The 19,418-nt window shown below is 41.3% G+C and overlaps 2 protein-coding genes across 3 annotated transcripts in view; one reads left to right on the top strand and one right to left on the bottom strand.

Annotated features, from left to right (window-relative positions):
- SYN1 (synapsin I) overlaps positions 1-19,418 on the top strand; it is a 169,488-nt gene that overhangs the window by 70,707 nt on the left and 79,363 nt on the right. The gene's annotated exons all lie outside the window — the stretch shown is intronic.
- Positions 6,347-13,095, bottom strand: LOC137094755 (metalloproteinase inhibitor 1-like). Its single transcript, XM_067464295.1, has 6 exons — positions 12,890-13,095; positions 12,060-12,201; positions 9,387-9,475; positions 8,730-8,844; positions 7,397-7,518; positions 6,347-6,654 (listed from the first exon to the last, which is right to left on the bottom strand). Exons 2-6 carry the CDS (start codon positions 12,187-12,189, stop codon positions 6,451-6,453), a joined length of 660 nt encoding a protein of 219 aa, XP_067320396.1. The 5' UTR covers positions 12,190-12,201; positions 12,890-13,095; the 3' UTR covers positions 6,347-6,450.

Genomic DNA, 19,418 nt, shown 5'->3' with positions numbered 1-19,418 from the left:
TCTGCTCCTCTTTTCATTCTTCATTTTCATCTCTGTCTTTGTCACCTCTTTCAACCATCACCCCACCCTCTTTTTAGGCCAGTGAGCTGCCTGCAGGGAGTTTTATTCTGAACTCTTCACATAACACTGAGTATAATTCTGAACTACAGTTTTAAACCCCCAAAACAAATCCAAACTTTATCAGGTTCCTTGTTCCTTCCCTCCTTAGGTTCAGTTTGAATACTCCAGAGCAGTGGTTCTCAAACTGGGTTCCGTGGAACCTCAGGGTTCTGTGAAGGGTTATCAGTGGATCCGTGAGATGATAGTGTGTAACAGCAGAGAAAAAAAATATTGTCTGTAGATTTATATTCTAGAAACATTAAAATTTGTATGGTACCTCACATGACAAGAAATTAAAAACGCACCACACACAATTGACTGATAGTGCTCGACAACTACTGGCAATCAGCAGAGAAGCAGCCCTTCACCCTGTTCACAGCACAGCTAATTAGTGTGCATGCATCCCATCATCTGTTCTAGTACCTTCTCGATTGTTCTTCAGTCAGTTGCTTCGGTCATGTCACAGTGTGTGTATACATATCATCCAGGGTTAAGTTGCGTTGTTTATATTGTTAAAAAGTGGCAGTTTGAAGAGGAAACTAGGTTTAAACTCATGATTTACCCAATCTTAGCAAACAAATCAAAGAAGTCCAAGTGTGTTTAATGAAGCAGTAAAAATATAGATTCGAAGCCCACGAATTTTTGAGTTTTCACTCCTCTCTGTGAAGAAATGGGAAGCCAATTCAAGACTTCGTTATTTATTTATTTACTTCCTTACTATAGTTATATCCTACTCCTCTCACCCTGAAGGGGACTCAGAGCGGCTTACAATATGGCAATATTCAATGCTGCGTATATAACAAGTAAAATACAATATATCACATAAAACAAAATACCATAAAACTGTAAAAATTGTGATACTTAGTCCATCTTACTTCACCATGAAGTCAGATAGCTTGTACCAGGGGAAAGTTTTGGTTTGACTTTTGGCCCTTCGTAATGAAGTTATGTTGCTTCTATCTGACTTTTCATTGAATCTGTCATGAAGACTGTGTGATCTTGAGTGGTTACAACGTTTGTCTTTTCTGGTTGATATATTTCAATTCTCAATGAATGGAAACTATCTCTTCAGGGTTCATGTGTTCAAAGTTGAAGCAATATTAAGAAAAATCTAATTTTGAGTGTCTTGTGTGAAAAAAAATATTGAATGCTTCCCTACACCGTATGATTTTTTGTGTGACTCAGAAGCTACCCTCTCATCTGAGATTGTGCGAGAAGTAATTGAACATCTACAAAACCTACATGCTTCATTCCATAAATACTTTCCACTTCCAAATGACAAAATAAATTCATTCACAGCTCAATACATGAAATGCATTTATCAGTCAGAGAAGCAGAACAGCTTATTGGCATAGCAGGTGACAAAAATTTAAAGAACACTTTCAATTTGTCAATGGTATTTGGATTTTTGGCCAAGTTTAGAAGTTGGCAAGCTGTAAAATTAGTTTTGCCCTTTTTGTTGGAAATTACAACTTTTTTCAAGCTTCCTCTAGCAATTTGTTTATGTACAACCCTGTTGCTTACTTATTGTATGTGTGTTCTGATATGCAGCTTTCTTTCCTTGCTCTATATTTTTCCTGGGAAGTTGTGAGAGGGGCTACAGACCACATGATCCACTCTGAGATGAGTAGAGCACAGACTCCATCAGACTTCGTTAGATTTTAGGACTATTAAGATCGCAGACTTGCAAACATCTGCCTGCTGTTTATTCTAAGAGAGATGTTCTAACTGGATGGCACAGAAATTATCTCAAACATATCTGTAACTGACTGATAAGTTGTGTTCCTGTGTATGTTGAACACATGACGGTCGTGAGTAAACCAAACATGTTATTTTTACCATAGTCTACTTCATTTTGTCTCTTGAGTGCATAATATAAAACAAGTTTTATGGCAGAGTAGATACATTTTGTCGCAAGAATGATACAAATAAACTAAAAATTACGGCTTCCTTTTAAGCAAAGTCTCTCTCAATCTCTCACCTCCAACTTAAGAAGACACAAAAGGTGACAGAAAAATCAAACAACCCTTTATTCTTATATAATACCAAAAGTGATAAAAGAAGACCAAAATGGATTTGTGAAAGGGAGGCAAATTGGATACCCAATCAGAAATATAATAAATATAATGGAGCATAGACAGGGAAAGAAATTAGCATTATTAAAATTGGATATATACAAAGCATTCGACACAATAAATCATGAATATTTGTGGGAGACATTGAACAAAATTGGAATAGGAGAGCCATTTATAAAGGCAATCAAGGAGTTATATAGGGAAAGCAAAGCTGTGGTTAAAGTTAATGAAGCCTTATCAAAGGAATTTTCCATTCAAAGGGGAGTCAGGCAAGGCTGTCCTGTATCACCACATCTATTTATAATGGGAATTGAAATTCTAGCAGAGAGAATCAGAAACAGCGTAAGGATAGAAGGTTATAAATTTGAACCTTTATGCTGATGACATTATGATGGTTTTATCCCAACCTCTAATAGGAATAAGAGAACTAAAAATTATATTAACAGATTTTGAAAAAAAATACTGGATTGGGAGTAAATATAAAGAAACCAGAAATTATGTATTTTGAGATAAACAAAAAAGAAAAAAGAGAAATTGATAATATAAAAGAAATAGGTATGGGAAGGACAAAAATAAAATACTTGGGAGTAACTATACATAAAAATATGGAAGAGATGACAGAGATAAACTATAAACAGACATGGAAGAAAATTTCTAATAGTATGAAAAATTGGAAAAAGAAAAATCTGGGTATCTTAGGAAAAATAAAGGCAACTAAAATGTTTTTGATACCAAAATTATTATACCTATTTCAAGTCCTTCCAATAGAAATCAAACAAGGACAATTTAATATCTGGAACAGGACTATAAAAATGGATCTTAGGAGAAAAGAAATCTAGAATGCCAAATAAGCCTGACCCTTCCTGACCTTTTTACATTTTTGGTGGGATAAATAAATAAAAGGTCTCTCCCGCCATGCAACAAGTTTGAGTGCCTGCATAATTACATTTGGTTGTGTACCACTTGTGAAGATTCTCTTCAAACGGGTTTTTGACTCTTCTCTAAAAGATTATGAATACCATTTTCTAAAAGGTTATGATCTCTAAAAGGTCATGCTTTTCTAAAACTTTCCTATAATATACTTTGCTGAGGTAGCATTCTCAAAATACCTTCTCACTAAGACCATGGAAAGAAAAAGGCTCAACCCTGAAGCAGATATTTGAGTCTAGCTATCCTGACTTCAAAAAACTTCCATCTCAATAGCAACTTTTAAAAAATAATGAATTTTTAAAACTGTTATGATTTTGAATTACAGAGTTTCTAGTATGTGCTGCTGTTGATTTTTGGTAATTTTTACTTAACCACAATATTTAAATAATACAAAATTAAAATCTAAAAAAACCCCTGTATTATAGGTGTTCAGTGATGCAACATTTTGAATGTAATGGTACATTATTTCCTCCCTACAAAATATGTAACAGAATGTAATACATAAATTTATTTTGTTTTATAGCTATTTAAAAAAAACGTGTATTTCAGTTGTAGAAGGAAAGGGAATGGGCCATAAACATTTAAGGGTTTCTCAATAGGTTTTGTAGGTTTTATAGGGTTCTGGGAGATAAAATAGTTTGAGAACCTGTTCCAGAGAATGCTTCCTCCTCTCCAGGCTATATAGAGTTCCTTTTGGCAGGGTTATTCTGTCCTAATGTACAATCTGGAATGGAGGAGGGATGGAGCAAATAATATGGGGGTTTTTTGTCATGCAGAGTTATCTCTGAACAATTGGAAGCCAGAAGTAGCTGAGAATTAATGATTAATAGATGGTAGGGATGAAAGCATTTCATGTTTTGCAGAAGGGACTGGGAATCAACTTAAGGATGACACTTGAAACTCAACATTGAAGTACAAATTTTTAAGACAAGAAAGAGTGCCATGATATTTTTTAAAGCTAGTGGATTTTTTTCTAGAATTATTATTTGTGGATGCTTAATCTATCAGTCTTTAAGGGTACCACTAACCTTTGTTACTTCACCTGCAATGAACTGATACATGTACCCACTTTTTGAGAATCATAGAATAATAGAATAATAGAGTTGGAAGAGACCATGTAGGCCATCTAGTCCAATCCCTGTCATGCAGAAGAGTACACCCCCTACAGATTGCTATCCAGCCTCTGTTTAAAAGCCTCCAAAGAAGGAGACTCCACATTCTGAGGCAGAGAGTTCCATTGTTGAACAGCTTTTATGGTCAGGAAGTTCTTCCTAATGTTCATGTGGAATCTCCTTTTCTATAATCTGAACCCACTGCTCTGAGTCCTAGTTTCCAGGGCAGCAGGAAACAAGTCTGCTCCCTTTTCCTTATGGCATCCTTTCTCATATTTATACATGGCTATCATGTCTCTTCTCAACCTTCTCTTTTTCAGGCTAAACATATCCAGTCCTTTAATCAACCCTTTAATCATTTTAGTTGCCCTCCTCTGGACACCTTCCAGCTTGTCAATATCTCTTTTAAACTGGTGCCTAGTATTGGACACAGAACTGTAATTCCAGGTGAGGTTTAATCAAAGCAGAATAGAGAGGCACCATGACTTTCCTCAATCTAGACACTATACTCCTTTTGATACAGCCCAAAATCCCATTTGCTTTTTAGCTACTGCATCACACTGTTGGCTAATGTTCAGCTTGTTGCCTATTAAGACTCCAAGATCTTTTCCACATATCTGTTGTTGAGTTAGGCGTCATCCATCCTGTATCTGTGCATTTCATTGTTTTCTGCCTAAGTGAAGTATCCTACACTTTTCCTGGTTGAAATTCATTCCATTAGTTTTGGCTCAGCTCTCTTATCTGTTAAGGTCATTTGGAATTCTGATCTTGTCTTCTGCAGTATTAGCTATCCCAATTCGATGTCATCTGCAAACTTGATCAACACATCCTCCAAACCTTTGTTTAAGGCAGTGGTTGTCAACTGTGGGTGTCCTGGTGTTTTGGCCTACAACTCCCAGAAATCCCAGCTAGTTTAGGATTTCTGGGAGTTGAAGGCCAGAATATCTGGGGACCCACAGGTTGAGAACCACTGATGTAAGGGTACTTCCAGGCAGGGCTTAAACCTACATTGGAGCGGGTTTAAGTCCACATGCCCTGCCCAAAACAACCAGGCTTTCCCGGTTGGTGGTCCCCATGCCAAGATGATAACTTCCACATTGGCATAGGGCCACTGAACCCCCCCCCCCCAAGCCCTTAAAATAAGAAGAAACTTGCCAGGCAACATGAGGCCTCTTCAGCAGGCCTCCTGGCACATGGAAATGATGTGTCAGTAGGTGCCCCCTCCCCATTTCCTGGTACATAATTTCAACATGCCAGGAGGCCTGCTAGAGAGGCCTCATAGTGCCATGTAAGTTTCTTCTTTTTTAAGGGCTTTTTTGGGGGGAAGTTTGTGGAGAGAGTGGGTGCCCACTTCTCTGGGCTCATGGAGCCTGAAGAAGCTAATTGGGCTGTGAGCATCAGGAAGGCCTGGGTCTAATGGGATATCTAAACAATTCAGGTAAACCCTGCTTTGTCCCAAATTAATCCTCTTTCACCTAAGGCATCATTTGGACACCTAAAGTAAAAGTCCGACTGTGTCCGTTTTTGGGGCCCTGTCTGGAAGGGGCCCTGTTTTATTAATAAAGATATTGACCAGCACTGGGCCTAGGACAGAAACCTGTCACACCCTACTAGTCATGTCATTTCAAGAAGAAGATTATCTATTGGCGAGCTCCCTTTGGGTTTGGTCACTTAACAATTACAAATACAACATTAACAGTAGTATTGTCTAACCCACATTTTACTAGTTTGTTTGCAAGGATAAATGGGGACTCAACAAAAGCCTTGTATCTGCACATGATCTGGATTACGCATTGCAGACAGGTTCTGAACAATGGCTTACTTGCTTCTTGAGATAGGACAGTCAGAACATAGGGGAAAAGACAAGAACACAAAAGAGTATGATGGGAAAGGTTTGCAGTCAATTTCGAAATGAAAAACCTGGTCTTCTGGGAGATTGGAAGCCTCACCCTGTGCCTCCTCCTCCTCATTCTAAGGCATTAGCAGAAAACTCTCCACAAAGTACCATGGTTTTCTTCCAGATAAAAAGTCTACCAACCCAGTCTTAACAGAATTCCACATTTTCCAGCTTCGACAAAAAAATGCTGCATATTTTGAGAATGCATATTTTCACAACAAAGGACAAGTGAATGGGTTTGGAACCACCATTTATTTAATAACAATCAACACAGAGAGAAGAGTCAGGGAGGGGTTAGTGGCATGGAGCACTAGCTCCATGAGAGTTCATGAAGATATTACTGTGTCAGCCGCCTCTTACGAAAGGATCCAGACCTTTGGGTGCCCAGGGATTTCCAAGTACACATGCCATTTTTTTCAATCCGGGGCAGGCAGGCCAAGTGTTTGTCTTGGAAATAACTCTGATTCTGGGATCTGAGTAAATCCGTCCACAGACACTGATTATCAGAGGTAATGGAGCATTCTGAATGGCAGCTCACAATCTGTTGAAGAAAGGAAGATGGAAGCATTGAGAGAAGAAGAGAAAAGTTTTCCCCTTTCCTGCAATGTATCCTGTAACTCACCCTTCCCATAGCTACTGTGGTTTCAACTTCCTTAACATGGAAATAAGCAACCAGTGGCCTAGAGTCACTTTCTAGCCCTCCAGAATTATTCTGTTTTGCACTGCTTGCCAATTATTGGTGACAATTATTTTCTCAGAAACTGTACTTCTTTGCTTTTATATTAGGCTGTACCATGAGATATGAATTTTTACCTTGTATCTGTGCTTTTAGTTATTTGCTCATCTACAGTAATGCACAGAATATGTACCCCGTGATTCCACGTATGACTAGCTACACCTCCCCTGCTTTTCTCTTCTGTTTATTGCAGACTGTGACAACTGCAGCTTTGCAAGCAAATCCACAAAAGCTCCTTACCTGGCATTTGGTTTTCCTTCGAAATTAAATTTCATTTTTGGGAGCAGAATTAATATTTGAGAGAGCTCATATTTTCTTCCCTCCCATACCCACATCTGTAGATTGACATAAATGTTTCTTGTCCATCTTCCTACCGACTCTCCTGAAAGGGAGTCTGTAGCCACAAAGCACATTGCTAAATGCAAAACAAAGCTATTGTGATAAGGAACTGATCTCTTTTATTGTCTTGTTTTCAACTTCTTGAAATCTGAATGATCTCGCTGCAACCGTGAGACCTATCAACCCCTCCTGGTGGCCAGATACTTACTGAGCAAGAGCAGCCCTTGCTGTATTCTGAGGTAAAGCCTCGCCTCTGTGCAAGAGTTATCTCAGCCCATGGTCTGATGAAATCACAGATTCTGATGAAGACTTTGTCGCCATCCAGTCTCCCTGTTGGAGGAGAAAAGGGGAGTAAGAGGGAAGCTGCTGTGAACTTGGAGGAGGAGAAAAAATTAAGATTGTCTTCTTCTCGACAAGCCTGGTTGATCATAGCTTCATATTTTGTTTTCATAAATTAGATAGGATGGAAAAGGTATCACCCATTTTCATGAGAAGAAGTTGGGTTGAACATAATCTGCCCTTGCAAATAGATTTATACTTGGTTGTTGTAGGTTTTTTGGGCTATATGGCCATGTTCTTTATACTTCTTTGCCTGAGTAATGCAAATCCCACCCCAAAAGCAGAGCTAAGTTCCTTGACCTGAATAATAATGCTGATTGAACCGTTTTGTCTCAGTTAATGTTTTGTATATTTTTTTCCCTGGTTTTGATAGTCACAATTGAGGATAGGAAGCCATACTAAACCTTCTCTACTGGACATTTTAATCAGTTTTTTCTTTGGCTTCTTAGATCTGAGGATTTTCGAAGTGTTCTTCAAACCACCAGGTCACACGTAAAGTACTGTGTCTAGGGTTCTGGTTTCTGCATTTCAAGGTAGATGTTAACAGACTACAGGGACTTGGGAGAAGAGTGAATGGCTGCAGGGAAATATAGGTATCCCTCTGTCCAGCTCTCAGCAAGATGAGTATAAATGCACTATACCTATTCCACAAAATCCAAAATCCTGCTAACCTGCTGTAAGAAAGAACAGGACAACTTCTATATCAGTGTGGGATATGTTCCTGGACTTTACATGCATATTTAAAACTCTGGACAATAGTCAATCCCAGTTAGATGAGGAACTTCTGATGCAAGACACCATGGGAGACAAAGATAAGGTCTAGGGATTGCTTGTGTTGTACATATTTTATTGCATGTGAAACTGAATTTACTAGTCCCACAGATATTGGAATTGCACTATATGTTTTCATGGCTAATCATTTGTGGCCTGTTAAGGAAAACTCAAAGCAGTTTCCCAAGATTGGAGAAAGGCTTCTTATTCCAATATGATTTGCCCTTATATGCATGTTTGCTAGCACAGTGTCTAAGCATAAACAAAGGGTATTTCACTGACCATCAAGTTCTGCTGATATCTCCCCCTTCCATTTACAGCTCAGTGACACGTCCCATAACATGGCAAATTACATGACACTTGCATGAGTTATGAGGGGCGTCTTGCCATATGAATTTGAAATGTCCCAGATTGTGGATGATATTTCCTACCTGTAATGAGATATTCTTCTTTGAGAGGTCCACTGTGGAAGTAACCACATGCACCATCAATGGATGGAGTGTGGACATAGCGGACATCTTGCATCTCCTTGGGACCTTTGTAGACCTGGAGAGAGGTGGGGTGAAGGGAGGTTATTTGATGATCCAAAGGCTACATTAGGGTTACAGATAGATAAATATTTTTGTCTTTCAAAACAACAGGCATGTCATCACCATGCTTCAAGAACTGCCATGAAATTTTCATTGTTGTGTGAAAAGTGAAAAGGATGGTTGAAAATGTCCTCTTTCTCTGTTTGTGCAGAAATAAGTATCTGACTAAAAAAACCTGATGAGAATTATATATTATAACTTTAGGTAACCCCGAGAAGCACATTTAATGGGGGTTTTCTTGCAGGATTTGACGTCCTCAAAAAACTGAGAGAGTGTGACTTCCTCAAAGGTCTCTCAGTGGTTTTTCATGGCTGATCGGGGTTTTGAACCCTGGTTTCCAATAATAGTTCATTGCTCAAACCACTTCACCGTGCTGGCTGGCTTGATAGATGTGTAGCCATTTAAAAAAGAATACATCGATCGATATTCATGCCATTTCATGTCTTCTATTATCAATTGGTGCTTTAGAAAACCGCATTAACAGGAGAAAATGCTTACCTTGGTGGTTTTGATCTCATGGTACATCCACCTTCTTTCTGAGAAGTTCCCATCCATCTTGTTGACAGCCACAAATTTGGCCCTGAGCACTGTAGAAAGATGTTGGGAGGGGGTTGTAACATTATTTTTGTGGTTTTTCCAGCTCTCCTGCCCTTTCTGTACATTGTTAACTGATCTGTGGAGTTCCTATGATGTTGGAAAAAATTCTTGCCCTGTATGCTATGTTCTGAAGCTTAAAGTTATGTCGCCATGTCTGCTCCCACAAGATTTCTTGTAAAACGACATTCTCTCTTTCTAGTTTGGGTTAAGAGGTGGCCTAGTCTGTGAGGTCAGATTTTGAAATCTGCCATGACTTCACAGAATGTGAGATAGGACTTTTTAGCTACCTACCACAGAGTGTCTCCCCTTTGGTGTTTGTATATAAGAGTTCTTCAAATAACAACTTGCATCTGTGTGCCACTGCAGTGAGAGCACATCTACCCTGTAGATCAGTGATTCTCAACCTGTGGGTCCCCGGGTGTTTTGGCCTGCAACTCTCAGAAATCCCAGCCAGTTTACCAGCTGTTGGGATTTCTGGGAGTTGAAGGCCAAAACACCTGGGGACCCACAGGTTGAAAACCACTGTGGTAAGGGCTTCTAAAGATTGAAGCTATTGTTTATTTTAGTGTGAAGCAAGATCATATTCTCTGAGGCACTCCCTCTCAATGAAAGAAGACTTACATTTTTAAGAATTTGACATTTTTGAACAATTATTTTTATCGTGTCAGGAGTGACTTGAGAAACTGCAAGTCACTTCTGTTGTGAGAGAATTGGCCATCTGCAAGGATGTTGCCGAGACAGATGATTTATGTTTTACCGTCCTGTGAGAGGCTTATCTCATGTCTCTGCATGGGAAGCTAGAGCTCGACAGACAAGAGCTTTCCCTGCCTCCAAGATTCGAACCGCCCAACCTTTCAGTCAACCAGTTCAGCCGGCACGAGGGTTTAACCCATTGTGCCACCAGAGCCTCAAAATAATAAAATAAAAGAGGGCCAAAAAAGTAAATATAAATCTGAAAGCGAACTAGCATTGACAATTTTGGCTAATCAGAATCAAATGTGCGAATCAACAGTATCTGTTTTGCCTAGATTCCATTTAGTTACCTTTTCAACTATTGGACTTTGGAAACTTTCAGAATGCAACGTTTAGCTGTATTTAGGGCTATGACAAAAGGAATATAGCTATATATCATATAGTCTATCAGAGGGCAGTCCTGGAAGTGATTGAGAAAGCTTTTTTTCCTGGCGCAAAACTGATTTTAAAGCACTTTTAAGGGAATGTTTCAGGAATTGAAATATTTCCACAAATGACCAGAGTGAATAAAACCTCAGCATACCATAAGACATGAGCAAGTTTCCATTTGTACTGCCAACTGCCTCTTTTTTTGTCTGGATGCCAGACTTGCAGAAATTCAGCAAGAAAACCTTTTTCCAACATGGTGATAAAGTTATAGAGGAAAGAAATCAACTTCCATCTTTCTCTGTACTCAGGCAGATAACAAAGACACAAGTGTCCTGCCATGAAAAGCACTGGAAACTTATATTTCAATTGCAATGGGCACACTGAAATGATAGATATTTCTCTGGCTGTAGGCATTGTTACTTAAGAAGTGATCTGAGTAAAGCTTTTATAATGACCTCACTACCTCTGAGGATGCTTGCCATAGATGCAGGCGAAACATCAGGAGATAATGCCTCTAGAACATGGCCATATAGCCCGAAAAAACCTACAACAACCCAGCTTTTATAATGACTTCAAAAAAACCCAACAAGTTGCAACTCTTGTTTAAGTTTGAATAGTTAATTCACATTTTGCTGATATAAAATGGATGAAGGGACCGCATGCAGCTCATAGACTGTGTGGGCCCCTCCCGACAGGGCCTTTATTGAGGGAACTCCTGCAATAAAGATGGGCTGTCCAGACAATGTTCAGGACATTCCCGCATTAATTCGCTACAAAACAGGAAAACCCTCCACACATTCTCTCGGGCTAATCCCGAGAGAATGTGTCGACAACCCATCCCAGAAAGCATGCGCTTTCTGGGGTGGGTATGGACAGGCCCCCAGAAATATCCATCTTAAAAAAAAAAGTGGATGCTCACCCAGATCCTAGAATTCGTGAGTTGGAAGGTACCTAACTTCCTATTGATGGAGGAAATGTTTCAGTAAAGCAACCTGAGATGTGGCCTCTGTTTGAAAACCTGGGAAGTCTGCCACCTTACTGGGAAAGCTCTTTTACTTTGCTACAGTTGTACCTCCAATAAATTATTCCAAATGTTTTGCCAAAATCTCCTTTCTTGTAAACAGTCCCTCTTGGTTTTAATTTCTCCTGCCTTTCATTTGCCCCATAGTCATAAAACACCTAGTTCTTTCCCCTCTTCATACCACAGATGCACATCTATACAGCCCTTCTGTATCTGGCTTGCAAACTATGTACCACAAGGTAACCAAGCAAGTGGCTGTTTACAGATTGAGCATGGAGCATAAGAGCATGCACTGTATTTGAGGATACAGAAAAAGAATCCAGAGAACGGGGAGCATCAGGTTTCATAGCAGAAGGCAAGTTTCCATGGAGGGAGAGGTGAGAGACTGCAGAGAGAAAGCTCTTTGATGCTACTGGGTTCCGGAGACTCACCAATATCAGCGGAGCAGAATGCCGACTGGGGGTGCCGGGGAGCGCAGGAGCAGGCCTCAGTGGTATCTCCTCGCAGAGCGAGGAGGAGGAAGCTGGCAGCCAGGAATCCGTTTACTTTAGCCATGTTCATTTTCCTTTTTTTCTTTTTATTAAGAGAATGAGGAAGAATGTGAGTCAGTAGCTTGACTTGGAGAGTGGAGAAAGTAGAGTTATTTCAGAAAAGGGAGTTGGAAGAAAGGGATGTGGAAACATCCCACACAGGGCTGCCCACATAGGTACAGGATGAGGAGATCAATTGATGGCTATATTTTGAGTAACAGGGAGCAAAGGAGATCTGCACTCCCAGAGGAACAAAGCTCCTCTGTGTCCTGGTTCTGTGATAGGCAATGGAGGGCTGGACTGAGTTTGAAAAAAAAGAAACAGGATGAAGAGAGGAGTAGATTGCAATATGAGCGGGTGTCCCTTCTGGAGTCTGAACTTCATAGCGACTTTCTGTTTCTTTAGGATGCCCTCAATCCCACTAGGATAGTGGGTTGGATATGAGAAGCTTTAGCAGGAGGCAAGGGAGCCAAGGGAAGCAAAATGACAAAACTAAACCAGAATTTCCAATGTGAGGTGCGTCTGTGGCAATGCAAAAGAGAGGAGGAATAAAAAGAGCAAGGTCAGGGAGGCACAACAAGGAGACAAGAGATTCGTAGAGATCCTTGGGATATTTCCTGGTAAAAAGAGTTGCAATCTAAAGGGAGGGGACCAGTTTAGGGGTTATAGTGGGTTCCCTATAAAGTAGGAGGGGAAGGCTCGGAGTGCTGCAAAAGAAGAGTTCATCTTACCTTGATCTCTGTCAGTCTCTTTCAGCGTCTTCTGCCACTTCAGACTGCGTCTCCCAGCCCTTCTGGCTCATACTTAAATATCACCCTGCTTCCCCCTTGTCTCCCCCTGCTTTTCCTGTCCAGACTGCCAAAGGGGCGGGACAGCCCCAGCCTGTGGTTTCAAGTCCAGAGTCAACTCATGCCAGGATGGGGTGTGTGCTGACTGATTAATACGACTTAAGTGATAGAGATGGTGTCAGGATGCTGGAGAGGAGGCAAAGGACAGTTGTGGGGTGGGACCAGCAGCAGTAGGTTTCACCATTCGCTAAAGGATTTAGAGGAAATTACAAATTCCTCAGTGGAAGAAAAGTAATACTTGTGCTTGTTGAGGAGATGGACTTTGAAGAAGGCTCCATCTAGATTTAACAGGGCATGCCACAAGGTGGCATCATAGAGCTAGCCACATCTGGAGAACACTTCCATTCATGTTTCTGCTTAACCCCTTCCCAGAAATAGATTATGGTTGGTTTGTTTTACAAGATCTCCATGATGTTAATTTTATCCTTTATCCCTGTTTTTTGGTGCTCAGATTCACCTTAAAGTCTTCTCTGTTCTACCAGTGTTTTTAATAAAATGCAAAAATACAGAAATTGACATACTCCCACTCCCCCACATACACTGGATTGAAGATACAAATTTTCTATTCTCACAAAAAATTATCCATCCTGCAGAATGATAGCACTCTGATGCCACTTTAGTTTGTCATTTGTAATTTGTCATGACATCAGAGCTATGTTCAACAAAAGGCAAGAGGGATCCCCTCACCTCTGGAGGAGTCTACTGTATACCATGCAGATGTGGAGAAGTCTACATAGGGACCACAAACACAGCATTGTCCAGACATGAATCAAGAAACATGAAAGGCACTTCAGGCTAACTCAACCAGAGAAGTCAGCCATAGCAGAGCACTTGATGAGCCAACCTGAATACAGCATATTATTTGAGAACATAGAAATCCTGGACCACTCAAACAACCTCATGTCAGACTACACAGAGAAGCCATTGAAATCCACAACCATGTGGACAATTTTAACAGAAAGCGAGAAACTATGAAAATGAACAAAATCTGGCAACCAGTATTTATAAACTCTAAAATCATAACAGTAAAAACAGGGACTCCAGACAAGAGACAGTCAGGGACAGCTAATCACCTCTCAGCAAAGGATTCCCCCAGGCAGTAAGAAGTCACACATTGAAAACTGCTAGGGCATTAAATGCTAATCAAGGTGGCTAATTGAAACATTCACACCTAGCTCCAACAGACAAGAGTTCTTTCTCCCACCCTGGACATTCCACAGATATATAAATCCCATTTTCTTAGTTTCCAACAGATCTTACAAACTCTAAGGATGCCTGCCATAGATGCAGGCAAAACATCAGGAGATAATGTTTCCAGAACATGGCCATACAGCCTGAAAAACATACAGCAACCTGATGAGAATTGATAAGAATTATAATGTGAACTGGCCAAAGTGGTCCGTGCCTTAGTCACCTCTAGACTGGATTACTGCAATGCACTCTATGTGGGGCTGCCCTTGAAAATGGTCCAGAAATTTCAGATGATCCAATGGGCGGCAGCCAGGTTGTTAACTGGGGTGCCTTACAGGGAGCGGTCAACCCTCCTGTTCAAGGAGCTCCACTGGCTGCCATTCATTTACCGGACCCAATTCAAGGTGCAGGTTCTTACCTACAAAGCCCTGAACGGTTTGGGACCCGCCTACCTGCGTGACCGCATCTCTGTATACGAACCCACACGATCCCTTCGATCATCCGGGGAGGCCCTGCTCTCAATCCCACCAGCATCGCAGGCGCGGTTGGTGGGGATGAGAGAGAGGGCCTTTTCAGTGGTGGCCCCTTGACTCTGGAACTCACTCCCTAAAGACATCAGACAGGCCCCAACCTTGGCAGTCTTTAGGAGGAGCTTGAAGATGTGGTTGTTCCAGTGTGCCTTCCCAGAATAATGATCTCATAGCACTTTGTCCTCCAAAGAACTTTACTTTTTTTAGATCTGCTCGTATGCCCTTACAAACGCCACTATCACCTTTTGTCCATGTCCCAGCATTATTTCCATTTTAACTTTACATTTGGCCTTCCCACTGTTTTTAATTGTGTGTTGTCTTATTGATAATGTTGTATATTTTATTGTCTATGTTTTTATTTTAATTGCTTGTACTGTTGTTGTTTTGCTTGTATTGTTGTACTCGGCCTCGGCCTCATGTAAGCCGCACCGAGTCCCTTAGGGAGATGATGGCAGAGTACAAATAAAGTGTTATTATTATTATTATTATTATTATTATTATTATTATTATTATCTAGTTGGGAGAACCAAAGGTTCTGTTTACCTTTTAGAGGTATATTTGTTGTGTTATGTTAAGTCATTTTTTTTACTTTCGGTAACCCTGAGAAGCACATTTGATGGGGATTTCTTTGCAGAATTTGTCTTCTTCAGAAACCGAGAGAGTGTGACTTCCTCAAAGGTCAGGCAGTGACTTTTCATGGCTGATCAGAGATTTAACAGGAGAACTTTGATAACAGGAGAAAATGCTTACCTTGGTGGTTTTGATCTCATGGTACATTCAACTTCTTTCTAAGAGGGTCCCCTCCATCTTGTTGGCAGTCAAAAATTTGGGAATTCAAAACAAGAAACAATCAGGGCAAGATAACACCATCCCCCCCAACAAAGGCTCCCCTCAGGCAGGAAGTTGAACCTGCAATGCTAATCAAGGTGGCTAATTGCAACATTCACACTTGTCTCCAAAAGACAAGAGTTCTTTCTCCCACCCTGGACATTCCACAGATATATAAACCTCATTTGCCTAGTTTCCAACATACCTCACAACCTCTGAGGATGCCTGCCATAGATGTGGGTGAAACATCAGGAGAGAATGCTTCTGGAACATGGCCATACAGCCTGGAAAACTCACAGAAACCCAGTGATTCTGGCCATGAAAGCCTTTGACAACACAAAATAATTCAGCTGTTTTGGGATCTGCCATCTCCATGGAGGGGGGGGGGGATATCACATTTTGCTTGACTGTAGGGATAGACAGTCATATAAAAATGTGCAGTTTGCAACCAGACCCAGGATAAAAGAGGAGTTCTTTAGCCTGTGTTTTGGCTGCATTGTTCCAATTCAGTGCAGATTTACTGGAAACGTCATCTAGACACTTGCCCTCTTTAACCTGTTCTCTTCTGTTTCTTTTGTGCTGTGTGTAAGGGCCCTAAGACAGTGGATTTAAATTACTAAAAAAGAAATTCCGCATTCCAACAATGGCATATACTCTCCTGGGGTAGGGGGGGGGGGGATTGCCATGTTTGAAATTTCTAACCAGGCATTGGATGGACATCTTTTAGGGATGTTGTAGTTGTGGGTTCCTGTGGGCAGGGGACTGGATTAGATGTCACTTGTGGTCCTATCCAACTCTATGATTCTGCTACTAACTCTTCCCACTAAGTGGAGCAGCCCTCAGGTGCAGAAGATGCCAGTTTCATGGCTTCACATACCTATAGAGTCCTTTTGTATGTGGTCTGCAACCTACTTACCATAAGACAGTCAAAGAAGTGGCTGTTGGCAGACTGAGCATGGAGCGTGAGAGCATTTGAGAATACAGAAAAAAGAATCAAGAGAACGGGGAGCACCAGGTTTCATAGCAGAAGGCAAGTTTCCATGGAAGGAGAAGTAAAAGACTGCAGACAGACTCACCGACATCATAGGAGCAGAATGCTTCCTGGGGGTACTCGGAGGCACATTTGCAGGCCTCAGTGGTATCTTGCAACCAGAGTGAAGAGGAGTAAGCTGGCAACCAGGAATTTACTTGCTTTAGCCAGGTCCATCCTCTTTCTTTCGTCCTGTTTTTTTGCTGAAAAAACGAGGAGGAATGTGACTCAGTGGTGTGACTGGGGGAGTGGAGAAGGTAGTGTTATTTCAGGAGAGGGAAGTTGGAAGGAAGGGGTGGGGAAACACCCTGCACAGAACTGCTGCAGGGGTGCAGGATTAGGGGAGTGATGAATGGCTCTATTTTGAGCAGCCAAGAGCAAGGTAGATCTTGACTCCCAAAGGAACAAATCACTGTATTTTCCTGATTCTGTGGCAGGCAATGGAGGGCAGGACTGAGTTTGAGAAGTAGAGGAGAACAGGATATAGAGATGAGTGGACTGCAATATGAGAGGGTGCACCTTCTGAACTCAGAGCTATACCAGAATTTGCAATGCAAAAGAGAGGAGTGAATAAGAAGACCAAGACAAGGGAAATGCAACAAGGAGGCAAGAGTTTGGTGGAGCTCCTGAGGATATTTCCCTGGATTGGCAATCTAAATAGAGGGGATCAGTTTAGGGGTTACAGTGAGTTCCCTATAGCAGTGATTCCCAGGTTGTTTTGGACTTCAGCTCCCACAGTTCCTAACAGTTGGTAAGCTGGCTGGGATTTCTAGTAGTTGAAGTCCAAAACACCTGGAGGACCAAAGGCTGGGAACCGCTGGCCTACAGGATAGGAGGCAGGATTGGGATAAGGCTCAGAGTGCTGCAAAAAAAGGAGTTAGAGCTCCCATCTCACCTTGATCTCTGCGAGTCTCTTTAGGTGTCCTCTGCCACTTCACACTGCGTTTCCCAGCCCTTTTGTCTTGTACTTAAATATTACCCCACTTCCCCTTTGTCTCCCCGTACTTTTCCTGTCCTGACTGCCAAAGGGGCGGAATAGCCCCAGCCTGTGGTTTCAAGTCCAGAGTCAAGCCATGCCAGGATGGGGTGTGTGCTGACTGATTAATCCAACTCAAGCAATAGAGATGCAGGCAGGATGCTGGAGGAAAGGGAAAGGGCAGCAGCAGGTGTCACAATTTCCAGAAGAATTTAGGGAGAAAATTGGAACCTCAATGGAAGAAAAATGAAACTTGTGCTTGTTGGAAGACTGACTTCGAAGTTGTGTCTAGCTAAATTTAACAGGGCATGCCACAAGGTGGCAGATAGAGCTACCACACCTGGAAAAAGCTCCCATCCAGGTTTCTGCCTCATTCCTTCCCAGAAATAAATTGTGGTTGATTTGCTTTCCCGGAACTCCATGATGTTAATTGTACCCTTTGTCCCTGACTATTGGTACTTGGTCTTCTCTGCTCTACCAATGATCTGTGCTTTAAAATGAAGTGCAAGCTTTCCTTGGGATCTGGAAATTGATAAATTGAATCAGTGGCATGTCCCATTTCCTCCGGATTGAATATACAAACTTTGTACTCACAAAACTCCCAAACAATTTTGCACAATTATATCACTCTGATTCCACCTTAAATGGATGTGTGAGAGATTACACTTACTTGGCAGTGGACACAAGAGTGTTTTGCACATATTAAAGGGATGTTCTGCTTTTAATCATTTCTTTGGATGTTATATACTTGGCCAGGAATAAAAGTCCTGTTCCTTCTTGTGAGCTCCATTAAGATATGGTGGCAGTTTCTGGGCAGTAGTTTATTTTGTCCATGAGATGGGGTATTCAACACACAGAAGGAATGATAAGAATAGAAGTTATGATGAAAAATATGGTCAGCTGGGCTATTGGAAGCCTCGCCCTTTGCCTCCTACCCACTTTAAGCCATTTGCAGAAACCTTTCCACAAGATAGCATGGTTTTCTTCCAGAGAAAAGGTCTAGCAACCCAGTCTTAACAGATTTCCAGATTTTCCATTAGACAAATGGAGGCATCTTTAGAAAGCGCACATTTTCACAATGAAGAACAAGTAAATGGGTTTGGAACTGGCATTTATTTAATAAGAGACAACACAGACAGAAGAGTGGGGCAGGGGGTTCGCAGTATGAAACTCTAGCTCCATGAGAATCTATGGAAGTGTCACTAAATCAGTCGCCTTTTACGAAAGGACCTGAATCCTTTTGTGTCCAAGGATTGCCAGTGGCGTGTGCCATTTTTTTCCATCTGGGGCGGGCAGGCCATATATTTTTCTTGGAAATCATTCCGATTCTTGGAACTATACATTTCCATCCTGTGGCACTCATTGCAAGAGGTGGTGGAGCGGCCCACAATCTGTTCAAGAAAGGAAGACGGAAGTATTGAGGAGAGCAGAAGAGAAAGATGTCCACTTTCCTGAAATTCATCCAGCAACATGCCATTCCTATAGCTACTGTTGTCTAACTTACCTAATGTGGAGATAAGCAACCAGTGGCCTAGGGTGACCTTCTAGTCCTCCAGAGGTTTCCTATTTTGCCCATCTCAATGCCCGTCTCAATGATATCAATCATTTTCTCTGAAACTGTCAAGATAAGACAGTTTGTGTGTGAGAGATTACAGTTGGTTAACAGTAAGCAGAAAAGTACTTTGCATGTGTTAAAGAGGTGTACAGCTGTTTATGCTTGCTGTGCATATTTTGCAATAGGCTTCTGCCACTCAAAAAAGCCTTGTTTCTGCACATGATCTTGATTAATATTTGCAGGATGGTTCTTACTTGCTCCTTGAGACAGGAGAGTCAGAACACAGGGAGAAAGACAAGAAC

This window comes from Anolis sagrei, chromosome 2, assembly GCF_037176765.1.
Source record: "Anolis sagrei isolate rAnoSag1 chromosome 2, rAnoSag1.mat, whole genome shotgun sequence".
NCBI classification, from domain to species: domain Eukaryota; kingdom Metazoa; phylum Chordata; class Lepidosauria; order Squamata; family Dactyloidae; genus Anolis; species Anolis sagrei.
The sequence above is the reverse complement of the archived record's forward strand: the minus strand, read 5'-3'. Positions and strand labels throughout refer to the sequence as shown.